At 42.6% G+C, this 16109-nt stretch overlaps 3 protein-coding genes across 3 annotated transcripts; all 3 read right to left on the bottom strand.

Moving 5' to 3' along the window:
- Positions 1–250: 250 nt before the first annotated feature.
- On the bottom strand, positions 251–4524 carry polr1f (RNA polymerase I subunit F). Its single transcript, XM_010873325.3, has 4 exons — positions 4176–4524; positions 1910–2051; positions 1559–1767; positions 251–1392 (listed from the first exon to the last, which is right to left on the bottom strand). The coding sequence occupies exons 1-4, from the start codon at positions 4472–4474 to the stop codon at positions 960–962; spliced, it is 1083 nt and encodes a 360-aa protein (XP_010871627.1). The 5' UTR covers positions 4475–4524; the 3' UTR covers positions 251–959.
- Positions 4525–5179: 655 nt separating this feature from the next.
- twist1a (twist family bHLH transcription factor 1a) lies at positions 5180–8154 on the bottom strand. Its single transcript, XM_010873324.3, has 3 exons — positions 6779–8154; positions 6381–6570; positions 5180–6214 (listed from the first exon to the last, which is right to left on the bottom strand). Exons 1-2 carry the CDS (start codon positions 7209–7211, stop codon positions 6413–6415), a joined length of 591 nt encoding a protein of 196 aa, XP_010871626.2. The 5' UTR covers positions 7212–8154; the 3' UTR covers positions 5180–6214; positions 6381–6412.
- Positions 8155–8917: 763 nt separating this feature from the next.
- On the bottom strand, positions 8918–12111 carry LOC105012526 (fer3-like protein). The gene has a single exon (XM_034294900.1). It carries the CDS (start codon positions 11297–11299, stop codon positions 10769–10771), a length of 531 nt encoding a protein of 176 aa, XP_034150791.1. The 5' UTR covers positions 11300–12111; the 3' UTR covers positions 8918–10768.
- Positions 12112–16109: the final 3998 nt, after the last annotated feature.

Here is a 16109-nt window from a genome sequence, read left to right as displayed (position 1 = left end):
GCTACTGAATGAAAGACCAAAGTCACTTGAAAATATAGATTTAATTATTTAATCACCAAAGTCACTTGAAAATATATATTTAATTATTAGAAAACATTTTGTTTTACTGATGTCTTCAACGACAAGTCTCAATGGAGGTTTGGCTCTCTCTGCAGGTTGCTAAACAGAATTACACAAACTGATGTTTGGGTGAAATCGATCTCACCAACAATACTGCTGATGAATCTACTAATCAACGTCACCAGGGGTGTAGTTATCCACAAATCAAAGCCTTTTTAATTTGTAAAGCATTTAGTTTAACAGAGATTCAAATTAACTTATTCTCCTTCCTGTTTGGTCAAACAGAAAGAAACGGGTAGGAAACTGTCTGAATTTTCTCAACAGAATCTGACAGTTATAACTGAAACACTTGGGTGTATAAACCTGTGGTATGCTTAAAGGGATATTTTGTATTTTAGCAATTCAGAAATAATTTTCCAGTTAATTTTAATATTGAAACATCACCCAGAAAGCTCAGAAATTCTTTATGTGTAAGTGGCAGAGCGAGACTGGCAGTGCACAGACATAAATTATTTTCAATACAAGGACAAAGCAGGAGGTAAATACACTTTGAGTTACACACATTTTTGATTATAATAGTGGCAAAGCGCTTTTGCAGACATGCCTTTATAGACCTGAAATGGTTGTGTAGTTTTGAAGAATATATCTTGCCCTGCTTACCGACTGCAGTATATTGGTCATGCACGCAACTAAAAAGCAGACTCAATCTCAGAAATTTAACACTGACCGAAACGACTTCCTTGATGTTTCAACACTAAAACGGATATGGAAAAGTAGGTCTAACACGCAAGAAACATAAATATCCTTTTATGGTATTCCTTTACAGTCGTCATTATCATTGTTGATGTTCATTCAGCTCCAAAACATAATTTTTCTTCAGTCTTTTAGTTGCAGTTGTATCATAGTTTTTTCTTCTTGATTTTCGGTGTTTCTGGGTCGTCTTGGCAGGAGGACGTGATTTTATCACCATGTTTTCTCTTCCTGGATTGCTTGTCACTAAGGTAACCACTGGAGTCACTCCCCTGAACAACTCCAGAAGATGTACACTCCAATTCATCCTCTTTCTGTCGTTTCTCCTTCTTTTTCTTCTTTATGTGGCCATTAGTGCTGCTGTCCTCCACTATTCCGTTCACAGTGCCCACCTCATGGTCGGTAGGTGGTATCGCAGCCTCTTCCACGCAGTGTTTGTCCTTTTTCTTCTTTTTCTTCTTGACTTTCCCAGACGCATCGGGCAAGTCCTGGCTTGGTTCTACTTCTGGATATGGCTCCTCCAGCGTTTCTGCTGGGTCACTGGGATCAGAAATCTCTACTGCCGCCATCAGCTCCTGAACCCTGTCAAAGAAATACACAAACCCCTGCTGAGTCTCAGGCAGAACCACTCTACTACACCCTCACATTCACCCTGCTAGTGATGCATGTTTCAGGGGATCTGTTTGAGCAGAACTGACTTCCTAATTGGGATGCAAGGGTTTTTGTTAGTTTGTGATTCTGTAGTTACCGAGTCCGGCGCAGACGTCCTCGAATTAGGATCACTCCCACAGTGTCTGCATCCAACTGGCAGACCTCAAACTCCAGCTCCGCCCCTATCCTAGGCCCCGCATCCCTCCAGGTTTCCACGGTGACATGGGCTGGCTTCGGAATGCTGGCGTTGAAGCAGCCGTGGACCAAACAGCCTGCGTGATTCATACTCAGCTTGTTAACTACACCCTGTGGGTGGGATAAAAGGGTGGAGGGAGAGAGAGTTAGCTTAAACTATATAACCAAAAACACATCAAAACTGTGCAGTCCTCTAAGAACCCAAAAAAACGGTTGTACTGATGTTAATGTCGCACAAGCACGCACGGCTCACCAGAAGTTTCTGTCCTTTCCGGGGTTGGAAAACAACAAAGTTGGCCTGTATGTCAAGGTGGATGTATCCACTGTCGTCATAGATGTCCCCATGCTGCCCCAGTACACAGACTTCATCATAGGCCAGAGGCACACCCTTCAGACTGCACAGACAGACAAGGTCCTTATCATTAATGCACAGCATCATAGGAAAACACACAGCAACAAATTCCCATTGGACAAATGTAGTCACCTGAGAATAGTGGGTGTGGCGGACAATGTGGTCCATGGGACCTTTAACAAATGCTGCATAATCTCCAGTATCTATTGTATTATTGTTTGAGGAATTTAATTCAGTGACAGTCTTCAACAAAGCACGGGATTTACAAACCAAATTAAGATATGTTCCTGTCTTTGACTGTACTATCTGCACCAGAGGGCCGGACCTCATCACTGTGTTACTAACTAGAGTAACCAATTATTTAATTTTTTATGTAAAGTCAGCCTATGTCAGAATTCTAAAAGCACCTGCCTCTCTTCAGTGAGGGGAATTACTAACAGTTTTTCCTTTTTTAGCATCAAGGCTATTACCATGAAACACAGACAAGTTTTGTAAACTAATGGAAGCAAGTAGGTAACTAGATGATGCAGAGGGTTGACAAAGTGTTTGTAAGACAGAAGGAAATCTTAACCATCCTGTGACACCTGTTTTATATAGACAAACAAATCATGACTCGGAGAATGGGTGCATGACTGGAAAAGGTCACAGTTAGATTGTTTGCCTTTCGAGTGTGCAAACTGTGTGTTAAGATGAGGATCATAGGTGTCAATAAAATGTCAATGAGCTGGAAAAAATCTGAAAGAATCAAAACATCCTAAATGATAGGTTTCCGAAAACAACAGTTTGGAACATAAAAGGAACTGATGACCTCAGCAATCACAAAGAACGCATAAGGGCGAAATGTGTAAGGGCAACTCTTGGTCAGCCAAGCCAAAGCTCCTCTCCATCTTGGAAGCCTAACGATGAAACCAGCTTCCCATTAAAGTTAAGACAGTGGGGTCTTTTCCCATTCCCAGAAAATTCTCTGAATCCCAAACTTTCTGATTATGTAACCATATTTAATTTGACTGCACTATTTCATAAGGCACAAATAAACGTATAGAGGAATGGAGGAGAGGAGACAGACAAGATGTTTGTTATTATTTGGAGTCGTCAAATTATTTCGTCACGAGTGGGTTTGCGCGCTTCGTCACAATACTGTTTAGGAGGTTATTTCGGGGTGGATGTCCAAGTGTGAGCATTCTACTCAACGCATTTTCAATGGGAGCGGATCAAGATTTAAGTCCACTAAGGCACGGAAACACGATACCAGCCAAAGAAGGAAAATAATTAGTAGGTAAAGATTTTGCCATCATTCGACATTAGATGCATTATAACGTTAACTAGCCAGTCAGTTAGCTAATATTGGTCCACCGAACTGTATGCTAGCTTACGACGTTAGCACCCCCAGTTATTCTTGACAGACATTGCTAGCTTATGACAACACTGCCATCTTTCCAAGTATATTTGATATGATGTGTCTATTGAATAGCCTACTTTATCAATGCTGAGTCGCTATGCAGGGGTATTCAACTCTTAGTTACTCTACAATGTCCAAAGCTTGCTGGTTACCTGGTCTACGTGCCCGTTTATAACTTGCACCCTGGCGTCCCAAGTTTTAACCAGTCCTTGATTAAAGGGTTGAAATTAAAAAGTGGCGTGGAACTGGCTTCAAGGACCAGAGTTTGCGGTTCCTATAGTGTCATTTATACAAAATGTAATCAGCCCGTTGCAATCCGTGAATAATAAATAAAAATGTTGTAATCGTGAGCAAAAATCCAGCTATTAGTTCAAATAATGTATTCCTCGTTTGATAATGTATTTGTAAACATTTACATTTAGCTGTCTATGCCCTCCCGGCAACCCATGCACACCGAGTTAAAATGATAACGGCTGAAGTAATTTTTTGATCTACTTTGCTGTTCTCCAGACAACTTTATAATTTTAAAATGGCGTAGAGTTTCAGTAAGTTACCATTTATTATTTTTCTTTATCTCCTTGTTCCCAACTCATACATGCGCTACGTTAAGCTGTGTTGAACTGTATTTAATGACATATTGACTGTATTTTCTGGTGCGCGTGGATCCGTAGTAGGTGCACTGAAACATTAGCAGAGTAACTAGCAGCATAACAGCAGACTAACAATTTTCAAACAAGCGAACTAGCATAATGCATAACTTTAGTTTACCTTTCCGAGTATCTTAGTAGTTCAGTATTGAGTTCCTCTTGGATACCTGTCCGTTTCTTCTTTAAGTACATGGGCGACAGAGCAATGTGTCTTTTGTGCGTGTCCATGACGAGACACGAGTACGGCGCGGACACCAACTTGCACGCCTCAGCAAACGACGGAATGAGTGTTGGCAGCGTGTCTATATTACCGCCGCAAGCCCCGGCGTGTCCGTTTGGTATCTGCTTGTTTAAAGCAGAGACATCGGTGGACATTTTGGCATGTTTTGGCTCATGTTCTGCTTGCTCTAAGTTTGCCATGCTGTGGGAGAAACTAAGAAGGAAATCGACGAGAAAAGTCTTTGTCAGTGAAGAGGGACGGTTAGTTGTTGACAGGCAGTCAGTGTTTCTGGTATGTCGCCGTCTAGTGTGAAGGAGTAGTGAATTACCACATCATATCATGGTCCATGGTCTGATTTCGAATTATAAAAATATGAATTTGAAAACTCTTATGTCCCCGACCATGAAACAATTTTTTAGCACATTCCACATACAGACATTGTAAAAGGTTAAATCACGATGGGAAATTAATGTTATAGTGGAGTGAAAGAAATTGTGAAAGGACAGGCTTAACAACCTACCTTGCTCACAGATTCAATTAAAGGGTTTTGTTAACCCTAACCCAAATCTCCTCGTAATTTGTGGAAGTTAACTGAATTACAGCAACGCATTCAAACAACTCAACCTTCACTTCATATCACCTTTGGTCCACCACCTTACAAAAGCTGTAAAACATCTACATTTTAGTATGTGCTTCTATATGCACCCAAAATGTCTGTTGAGTAAATATTGTGAAACATTATGATTCCACTATCATTGCAGACAGTTTCTTATGTTACAATGCAGAAATGCTATATAATGCCCTTGTAAATCACTAATGTTATAAATGAATAATAACTTTCAGAAGAGTTTCTCAAAACAAAAAAGTAAACAAGGCGTTACCAATTTTCCATGAAATGTGTTTAAGTGCCTTTGAAGTCAGAACAATTCCTCAACTAATAACAGTTTTGCTGGCGTTATATATTTTCTAAAATTGCTAATACTAGCTAGCTTTCTTAACATTTGACAGTTGTCTGACTATCAACATTATCCATATTGAACCCAGATAGCATGCATGCTTCTGCTCAAGACAAGCTTAATGTACACATGATACAATTGGGAGATGTTGTATGGAGAGTGTTTGCACATTGCCAAGACTTCTAGATATATTATATATAAAATGCCTACATTGGCTAAGGGGGGTCCTGCAGTCTAAACGTCTGCCTCTGGTGTACACGCAATGCCACAGCGCTGGTTTCAATCCGGCCCACTGCTCAATCAGGGTCTGTTCTAACCTCTGTCAAACATTAGTCTTGTTCACTTTGTCTTGCTAAAAAGTACAGTTTGAATGATCAAAATTGTAATCATACTTAAATGTTTATTTCAGAAAATATTTAAAGATATTTACAGAAGCGTTAGGATCAGTTCTAACTGGAGGTAGTCAGATCCAAATGGGATTTGAATACTCCCTATTTAAAATAAATATATATACTTGAAAACTTTTACTTTCTGAATCGCCTGCTTTCAATTGGAATTGACCAAAAACTCTGATTTATAGCACACAAAAAAATATTAAATTAGAAATGCATCTAGAAATGGATACATCTTCATTGTAACATCAATAAATACTTTCAATTAATTTGTAGATACCAAAACTGGCACTACACATGTTTCCAATGCCCATGAGGTCAGTTGGTACAGTCCCAGTCTACTTGTTGCCTGCGTAAGGCATGGAAAGGACCGAAATAAGCCATAGTTGTCCACCGACGGTAATTGACCTGTGTTCCCCATAAGGCGTATACCATGCACGCAGGAGAATCATTGAAATTGAGAAAACAGCCATCTTTGTCCATGCCTCTGAAATTCCTTTTTGAATGTAGTTTCCTCAGCCAATTAGTCCCAGTGGTATTCCAGATTTCAGCCTGAGGAATCCACTTCCCAGTACGCACCTTGTTGGATCATCTATGGATTGATAAGATATTGTTCAGTTGTCTGGTATTTTGTTTAATGTACATACTGTCAATACAAATATTGTTCTAAAACACATATTGATTTGTGTCATTCCAGAATGAAACATGCATTTAGTTGTTGCGCATCAATCACTGGACAAACGTGAGGACCAGTTTACCACGTTTGGTTGTGCCTCAGCAGTGGGCAGTGCTACGTAGCAATCTTGGGCAACGCTCCCTCCTCCGTCCTCCACAGTGAAAACGCGTATCTCAGACGCTCGTGAGCCGCGTGACCACAGCTGGCGGCCGCGAACCCATGCAGGCTGTCCAGGTCCGTCCCCTCGCTCTGCAGCACGTGATGGAGGAAGTCTGGAAGAAGAGGAACAGGGGAAACATTATCATTAACGTGGCTGTGACTATCACCACCGCCACTGTAGTATACATTTAATTAGGACCATTCATCATCAAGATGTTGTCACTGTAACTGCACCACAGCCCAAAACGCGGCCTGGCACCTTACATTATAAATGGTAACATTTTTATGATTGAATTATCTTGACAACAGTGTGTGGCCTACCTATATACCTCGTTGCCAGTTTGAGTGTCTGGATCTTGCTCAGTTTGTCCGAGGGCAGTGTGGGGATGATCTGTCGTAGCGAGGCGAAAGCCTGGTTGAGGGACTGGGTCCTCTGACGCTCTCGCACGTTTGCTATGACACGCTGAGACTGCAGAACCTCCAGGCATCTGGCTGGGCTACACACAGCGCTAACGTCACTCCCGTCACTCCCGTCACTGCCCCAACACCTCTTCCGTCTCACCTTCCCAGGGCTCAGGCTTTCCTGGTTCCAGTTTTCTTCTTTCTCTTCATCCTGCCCTCTCTGTGTCCTTCGGCTCGCCCGCTGTTTTCTAGGACCTCTTTGGGGCCTCCGCTGTTTGTTCGACTCCTCCTCGCTGTTCCCAGCACTGTCAACCGGAGATCCTTCTGGAGGACTCGTCACACTGCCAAACATCACTTTATCCCTGACCCTTAACCCCTGACTAATGACCTTAACACCCCACCCAGGTCACAGCATCAATAAACACCACCTGGTGGTTTCTGTTCCTTTAAAAAAAAAAAGAAAAGGAATAAAGATCCTTCTTTTTCTTTCGTTTTTCTTTTCTCTATATTTCACTTCCACTTCCCCGTCTGTCCCTCCTCTCTCTTTTTACTATCACAGTGGAGTGTAGATAGTTAAAGGGGATGCATTCTCACGCCAGGTCTTGCCATCATTTAGAATATACTCTGCTAGTTCAAGATCTTTATAACTGTGCCATGCACAGCGCACGGATATTGAGGAACGCTGTGATTGGATGAGCTGATTATGTGACGACAGGAGGGGTGTGTGAGAGGGAGCAGGACCCTGTAGTGAGCTGCAAGGTAAGTGTTGAAATAAGGAATGGGGCGCCTCTGCTGCTTGTCAAATCTTCCCCGGCTCGTTCTGTCTTTGGTCGCAAAATTTGTACAACCCAAAATACCACACTTGTAGACCTATTGACTTTGCTTTAAGCAAATCATTCAGGTTTAATTTAATTAATTTTGGTTAATTTTTAATGAGATCGTGAAAACAGTCCTAGCAGCTTACAGTTAGAGAAGATAGTTTACCAATTTTGCTCCATCGCATGAAATGAAAAGCCTGTGAGAATGCTTACAGTTAGATAAGATAGTTTACCTATTTTGCTCCATCGCATGAAATGAAAAGCCTGTGAGAATATCCGACATTTCAGAACAGAGAAGTGTAAACAGCAGCTTTTCCAGGGCCTAAAAAAGTTTGAATGTTTATTTTTCTTTGCTAAGGTATGCGACTAAGTGGTTCTCCTCCCCACTGGGACCCCGGGACAGCAGCTCAGGTTTTAAAGCAAGCCTGCCCAGGGAGCTCTCAGGGCGGATCGAAGCTCACAGCATGTCGCTGGTGCGGTGGACTGCTGGAGCGCTATGCAAACATTGAAGGCGCTTGGAGGGCAAAGACGCGGAGGGGACCAACGCGCACGCACGCGAACAAATAAACATAAACGCACGCACAGCACCCGAACTATACTCGTATTTAACCGTGAGACCACCCACATTAATGCATTACGCAATTAACTACATATGGTTAAATAATTCATATAGAATATGAATATGATAGTTACTAGAATATGAATGAACAATGATAACCCACAGCGTATAGCTCAACTGTACCCCATCAAAATCCCCTTTTCTGTTTGTTTGGCTGACCCAAGATGCTAGCTCTTAGCTTCGCTGAGGCAATATTGCTTCGGATTAGGTAATTAAAAATACTCTCTTTGAACCATTAATTCACAAGATTAGCAAGCACTTTCAATCAAATATATTTATGTGGAGAAACATTTATTATTGTTTTGTAAATTATATGTATCCATATTTCATTTAAAAACCAACGTTTTCACCGAAATGTAACTTCGTTTGTGAACTCAGGAAATAGTTTAGTACTGTAACGTGTCGAAGCTATATACAGCTGAATATTCTCTCCATAACACGTTTCAAACCATTATCTTGCACTCAACATTAGTTAGTAGACGGCATGGGCATATATCTAGATTACTTCCATCCATATACATCGCCATTAAAATATCTGTATTTGGTTTATATTTTCTCAAAGTACACAGTGCTCTGTCAGATGAATTATCTCGTTCCTCTAACTATTACAAAGCAAAGCAGATGTTTTCTCACTGACTCTCAGTTTGCAGACTGCAACCTAAACACAGATTTGAGCCGGAAACACAAGTTTTAGCAAGCTCAGGGTGATTCATTTTTAACTCCTGAATTTACTGTAGTGTGATAGCATCTCCAACTACTAACTATCTACTAAATGCAGGAAAACAATCTCATAATAATGGTGTCATATACGGTTAAACCCTGTGAATGTGTGGTTTTAGGCAGGTTCTAACTTTACCGATACCAGGCAGAGGTGAATGGACCCTACTCAGGTTCATCCTAGGGGACACTTGTCCCTGCCCACAGGTGATCAAGATACTGGTAGAAAAGGAGAAAGGGTGGGATAGTAGAGAATGCAAAACTATGTGACCCACATTTTAATTGCGATGACACAGAACATTACAAAACGATTACATATATAATGACAGCGGTGATGGTTCAAACTGGTGTTCTGGGTTTATCTCACAACCCAACCTTGCTGGGTAGAATAATAACAATGCTCTGTTTGTCCAATATGGACCCCATTGTGGGTTGTCAAAATTGCCCAGATTTGGAGCATTATTTAGAGTGTTGTTTTACTTTATTGTTGGTGAGCAATGAATGCATAAACAAACGCTGTATATGGTCAAAGCTCAAACTATAATGTTAATTGAATGAACATCATTCCTTGCATTCACTGTTTTAAAAAATTTGTATTAATATTACTTATTTTTACCAAAACAGATGTGGTTATTGGCTTTGTTATTTTTTCAACGATAGATTCTGGTGGTTCTGTGGTCTAAGCCATTGTCTCTGGGGTATTATGGGTTTGAATCTGGCCCAATGCTCTTTCTGAAAAAACCCTGTTGTCTATTTCTTCAAATGTTCCTGTCATACAAAGCATAAAAAATAAAAATAAGTCTAGGCTTATTATGTAAAGGAGTGCTGCGTTACAATTGCATAAACCTTTTAAGTGGAAATACAGTTAGAGAGCCCTGGTTAAAGGTAGGCCTTCAGTAATGAATGTTAACGGTAAGTAAATGGCCACTAGGTGGCATACTCTCCTATGAAAAGAGGGGAGGGGGACTAGGTTGCTCACCAGGGAGTTGCATACTGTGACACACAAACAGTTGGGGCTGATGAGGTAGCTTCTCCTCTAGTGGTAAATCTCTCTAATCCCACTCCTTCCCCTGCAGTTCACTCATGAAATCCTCACAAGCAGTTAGCACTTTACCGTCCGATAGATAAATAGAGTTGATGATGAGTCAACACCATCAGCGTTTATCTTTAACTCCTTATTAATCACAAACACTCCCCGTGGGGTTCTAGGCCTTTTGGCCAACCCCTGTGCAGACACCTTAATGGTATCAGTTAAGTGGTTTCTCTTTGATATCTCATTACAATATTATTATTATTTTTTGCCATGAAAATGAACCCAATTTAGACTGCTAAACCAAAAGATTACTTAGCACATATCATTCCACAGTTCAACTGTTTGTAAGATAATTATTGTTTTCTGAGTAATGTTAATAACACATTTCTACAATGCAACTAAAAACCCTTTTCGTATTAAATGTTACCAACCACAGCAACATTCTAAGACGGGAAGATCCATAAATACATATAATAAATCAGATATCTTATCACTCACATCGCTCCTGGTCAGGTGTTTTTCCAGTATTGGCCTGCCATGAACAGAACATATCAATTAACCAGGTTTCCAATCACTCTTGGCCACGGTGAGCCTGATCAGTGGTTCTAAACAGGTACGTCACAGAGAAGACATAGATGATGTGGAGTCAAAGCGTCAATACATCTAACCAGTCTGATAAATGTGTCGGATTCCTATCACCCCGATGACTCTATGCGATCAGGTCAGGTGCTCTCCAACAGGTCCGTCATGAAGGTGATATAAATAATGGCGAGCCGAAGCGTCTCGATGCGGGAGAGCCTCTTCTCGTAGGCAAAAGTCGGCACCTTCCTCCGCAGCTCGTCGAACGCCTCGTTCAGACTGAACATCCTCTTCCTCTCCCGGACGTTCGCCGCCTGACGCTGGCCCACCGAGATCACGCGCCTCCGCTTCGACCGACCGGCGTGTGTGAGGGGGGGGGGGGGTGTGTGTGGGAAAGGGCCTGGGCTGTAGGGGTACACGGATGTGTCCCCGGGGGCTGGTTCGTGCAGGGGCTGTCCGTCTTCACTGTGCTCCCCCTGGAATGAAGCCGTCTCCCGGTGGCCCCCAGGAACGTAGGAGAGGTTGTAGAACCGACTCCGGTAGGCCATGGGAGACTGAGCACCGTCCCCCAGCTGTTTAGGTCCCGCAGTGGACTTTGGGTGAAACTCCATGAGATTTATATCGCTGACAAAGTCATACAGCTCAGAGTCTCCAAGACATCCCTGCCTCTCCATTTATAACTCTCACGCACACGCTGGTTGCACACACACAGACAAAGACTCACCTCACACACACACACACACCTACTAAAAAACCTTCAAGGCCTCTGTCAGGGAAAGAGTTAATGAATATATAGTCCTGTTACTTTAGGGAACCACTGAAGCACAATAATCTTTCATCAGAGCCGTGACTAGATTAGGGTTTGGCTTCGTGAAGATGAACGCTCCACCACTATTAACTTTGAGCCTGATGATAACCACGCACGGCTGCCGGCTTCTGGTTTGAAGTGGAAGACATCTATCCTACCATTATTTCAGATTTTCAAATCCTAAAACAGCAGTTGAGGCCAAAAGGACATAATTTCTTCTTCTTCTTGTTCTTGTTGTGGTTTCTGAATATGTGTCTGGTCCAGTTCCCACCTGAGATTTCCAAATCCTGTCAGGGCATGACATGTTAGGTTCTGAGTTCCTCTTTGGCTCGAGTCCAACCACCAAACTGTCATCGGTCCTGCTGTTTTAATAAGTCCCTTCTGTCCTCTCCCTCAGCGTAACGCCTTTCATGTTTTTACACTTCTAAACAGAGTCCATTTCAGAAGTTAACTGTGAGCTGATCTCCATGGAAGTGAAGTGAGTTGGGTGGGATTGGAGAGCAGTAGCCGAAGCTTGTGAGGTCGGGACCACCATTTGATGTGTTGTCCATCTGAACGCTTTAAGCTTTAATGAGGTAGTGGAGTCGAGAGCCTTTCCCACCCCAGGGTCATTCAGTCGTGTTTGCTCTCTTCTCTCCCCTTCACTTCATAGGCTAAATAATGACACTTCTACCACTTACATAGGCCAGAGAGAGATAGAGACCAAACAATACATTCCCAACTGTCGCTATCCTCCACAAGGCTTTCTGTTGCAAATCAGTGTAAATAGCTGTTCGTTCCCATGGTAGGAGGGCAGTGTCTACACAGCAGTATAGGCCTGGATGGGAGGCCAGAGGAAAGTAGAGGAAAAGGAGATGGAAAGAAAGGAGAGCAGACATTTTTTTTTTTTAAAGGCCAGAGGAGGAAGCAGGGCAAGTAGGCCAGAGCAGTACAGGCCAGTGGGAGAGGACAGAGGAAGAAAGGAGGCCAGGAGGGATAAAGCAACAGCAGTGATCTTTTGGCAGAGAAGAATTACACTGAAGAAAAATATGGAAAGTGTACAAAAGCCTATAATTTCTCTCAAATACAGTGCACACATTTGTTTACATCCCTGTTAGCGAGCATATCTCCTTTCCAAAGGTAATCCATCCACCTGACAGGTGTGGCTTATCAGAAGGCTGATTACCCAGCATGATCATTACACAGGTGTACCCTGTGATTTGGACAATAAAGAATAAAAACACTTGACTGTACTGTAAAATGTGCAGGTTGGTCACACAACACAATGCCAGCTGATGAAATATGGGCTTGCGCAATCAAAATATTTCTGCTGAAACTGTCAGAAACCACCCCAGGGAGGTTGATCTGTGTGCTGGATATCCTCACCAGGGTCTTGACCCGATTTGCATTTTGCCGCCGTAATCGCTCCAGTGGGCGTGTGCTCAACTCAGACGGTAACCGGCACCGGGGGGGAAGTGTGCTCTTCACGGATGTGTCCCGGTTTCAACCGGACCAGGGGAGATGGTGGACACTTGCATGGCGTCGGTGAGCAGTTTGGCGCTGTCAAGCATTGTTAACAGTGACCTGTGCTGGCAGTGGGGTTATGGATTTGAATGCGCAGAGACACTGTGACAAGATCCTGAGTCCCGGGGTCGTGTCATTCACCCGCCGCCATCGCCTCATCCCCCAGCACAATAACGCACGGCTCCGCGTCACAAGGATCTGTGCACCAGTTCTCAAAGCTGAAAATGTCCCAGTTCTGTAGCCTGCGTACTCACCAGACATGTCACCCAGTGAGCATGTCCGGGATGCTGTGGGTCGGTGTGCACGGCAGCTAGTCCAGTTCCCACCAACATCCGGAAACTTCCGGAAACAGCCATTGGAAAGGAGTGGGACAAAGCAGACATGTCGCAGTGCATCAGGCATATAGTGGTCACACCAGACACTGACCAGTTATCTGATCCACGAAAAATACTTTTCCATCCCCATTTCACAAACAGATGCATAACTATATTCCCAGTCGTGTGAGGTCCATACATTAGGGTCCAAATCATGTTCAGTTTATTGATTTATTTATGAACCGTAACTGAGAAAAAATATTTTTCAATTGTTGCATGTTATGTTCATATTTTTCGTTCAGCATTCATCAGTGCCTAGATCACTACTTCACATGTGTCCAATTCTAAATACAGAACAGGAGAATGGAGACCGCCAAGGTTATTTTTAGGCTGTGGTTGTGTACGTGAAATCTTCTCTGACCTGAGAATGTCTCAGGCTATAGATCAGCGTGTGTGTGGATCATGTTCCACGCATTCCTTTAAGATCTGTATGCTCGTGTTGCGAGCGCGTTATAAGAGGAGAGTTGGTTTGAATGTGAACTGGCGTGAACTGCAATTCAGTTCAATTCCACATGGTGGGAGCAAATTAGGGATATCTCCTTTAAGTACGCAATGTGTGTGAGGTTTTATAACAGTGCCTTATGAGTTAAAATGTATAAATATACAAGTATGTTACTGATAACACCTTTGAATAGACGACAGAGAATATAAACTTTGGTTTCATACTATTTCCCTTTATCAAATTTTCCAGGAGAGACCATCAATGAAACCATGGCATAGTCACTGCTGTTGCCTAGGGTTGGGTTTTCAAGACCAGAAAGAGAAAATAGAATTAGAGGAGGCCAGCGTTTAACAAGGGATCTTTAGAATGGACATTATTTACACTGGGGCGCTGTGGGAAATGTAATTCTGCAAAATAACAACACTCTTCACAACAACAGTATATTTAGCAGAAGTACCACCATCCCATAGCCCCTCAGGAACAGGTCAATGTAATTAAGGGGTCCAACAGTACAACAATATGTTTGTGCACATGTGCAAGTGTGTGTTCAGGTGCGTGTATGTCGGCACTCAAAGTTGAGAAGTTCTCCTTAATCTCTAACTCCTCCCCCCGACCTGCCCCCACCTCTCTCTCCCTGTCTCCCTTTCTCTCTCTCTCTCTCTCTCTCTCTCTTTCTCTGTTGTCCTGGCAGGAGGGTAAACGGTGACATTCCCGTGGTAGTCGTGGTAATGCTGAGAAAGCACAGCTGGACAGAGATATGAGGTAATCTCACCCTAAGGCTGCTGGGTAAATATTGGTCTTAAATGAGAAGTAAAACTACAAGGACATACACACTAACACTCTTTTGCTCTCAACCTCTCTCTCTCACAGACACACACACACACACAGAGATTGATATTAATCCACTTGAAAAGGACATTTAACAGACCAGTAGTCTGCGTTAACCTGCAGTCTGCTGAGCTATTGAGACAGTGGTCAAACACTAATAACTGAAGACTTGTCGCTTATCTAAGGGATGTTTGTGAAACTGACGGACAGAGAGACTGGGAGAGAAAGACAGGGAGCAAGTGGGAGAGAGCATGAGCGAGAGGAAGGAAGATATAGACAGCGGGACAGTGAGATGGGGAAGGTGGTGGGTTTTTAGAGGAAATGAAAGAAAATCTAGCATCTAGTCAACACAGAGTTTATTCCATGCCACCCCAAAAAAATTATTCAACCTTTGTTTTCTTATCCACCCAATTATCTACACATCTCTCTCCCCTATCGTCTCCCTTTCCTCAATGTGCTTTTATTTATTATAGCTATTCCGTCTGGACAGAATCAAGTTTTGGGCAAATTCAGGTGTACATTTCGTTAATGGACCAGGCCTGGTATCGGGCTTCTGCTCCACTGGCTTTGGTCGGCCCAAGATCCAGTTTACAGGCCTGATTAGGACTCTGTTATGGCTAACCCTACTATATTCAAAGCTTTTAGAAAGACTTGGACTATTGCATGTAAACATGCTCATTTTGATGCCAAATATGGAATGACATAAACTTTGACATTCTGGTTCCTTCTCTGTGAATGAGATTTGTTACAATGCTCTTACTGTATCCACACCTGAAGACACACAGCTACTGCCTTTCTAGGCCAATGAGGGCCCAAGCCCTTTGAAAGCTCCACCTCCCAGGTGATAGAATCCCTGCTGTGCTCTTATCCTCAGGTTTTTCGGTTCTTCGGTTCTTCATCGCACTGGATGGAATGTCTCATGCCATGTTGGAAACAACTTTATGCTAACAGGGAGAGTTATTCCATAGAATTGCTAAATTTAGTGGAGTGATTTCCTAAAATCTGCCTGTTTGGCTCAGCGACGGAATTAATGCAGGCTTGGTTTGAAGTACGTTTTGCCATTTTTCCCCATGCCTGATGCTCCTGTATTTCCCAGTAGATCGTACTACACTGTTGGGTACAGTGGCCTCTGGCACTCAGTGTCTGCCTTTATTGCCTTGCAGAAAGCCGTTGTTAACCTAAATTGGTACTTATTCTGGTAACACAAACTATACGCCATTTTCCAAATCCCATAAAAATGCATCTGATGATTTGTACATAGGATGCACATTGGAAAGTGCCCTCTGATTGAGTGTAGTGTAGATTTTTGTTTTACACATCATGTTTTGTGTACTTGAAGTATGAATCAAGTACACAAGACAATATACACAATATACACAAGACAATTGTTTCAAAACAATATACTTAATTGTTTCAAGTATTTCCAGGAGCTCAAACCAGGAACACATTGCTCGCATAGGCTGCCTTTCACAACACCAAAAGAGCGCTCCTGTTGAGTCTTGAGTGGAAAAGCAGTGTCCTCTAGTGGA

The sequence above is a fragment of the Esox lucius genome, chromosome 10 (assembly GCF_011004845.1).
Source record: "Esox lucius isolate fEsoLuc1 chromosome 10, fEsoLuc1.pri, whole genome shotgun sequence".
NCBI lineage: Eukaryota > Metazoa > Chordata > Actinopteri > Esociformes > Esocidae > Esox > Esox lucius.
The sequence above is the reverse complement of the archived record's forward strand: the minus strand, read 5'-3'. Positions and strand labels throughout refer to the sequence as shown.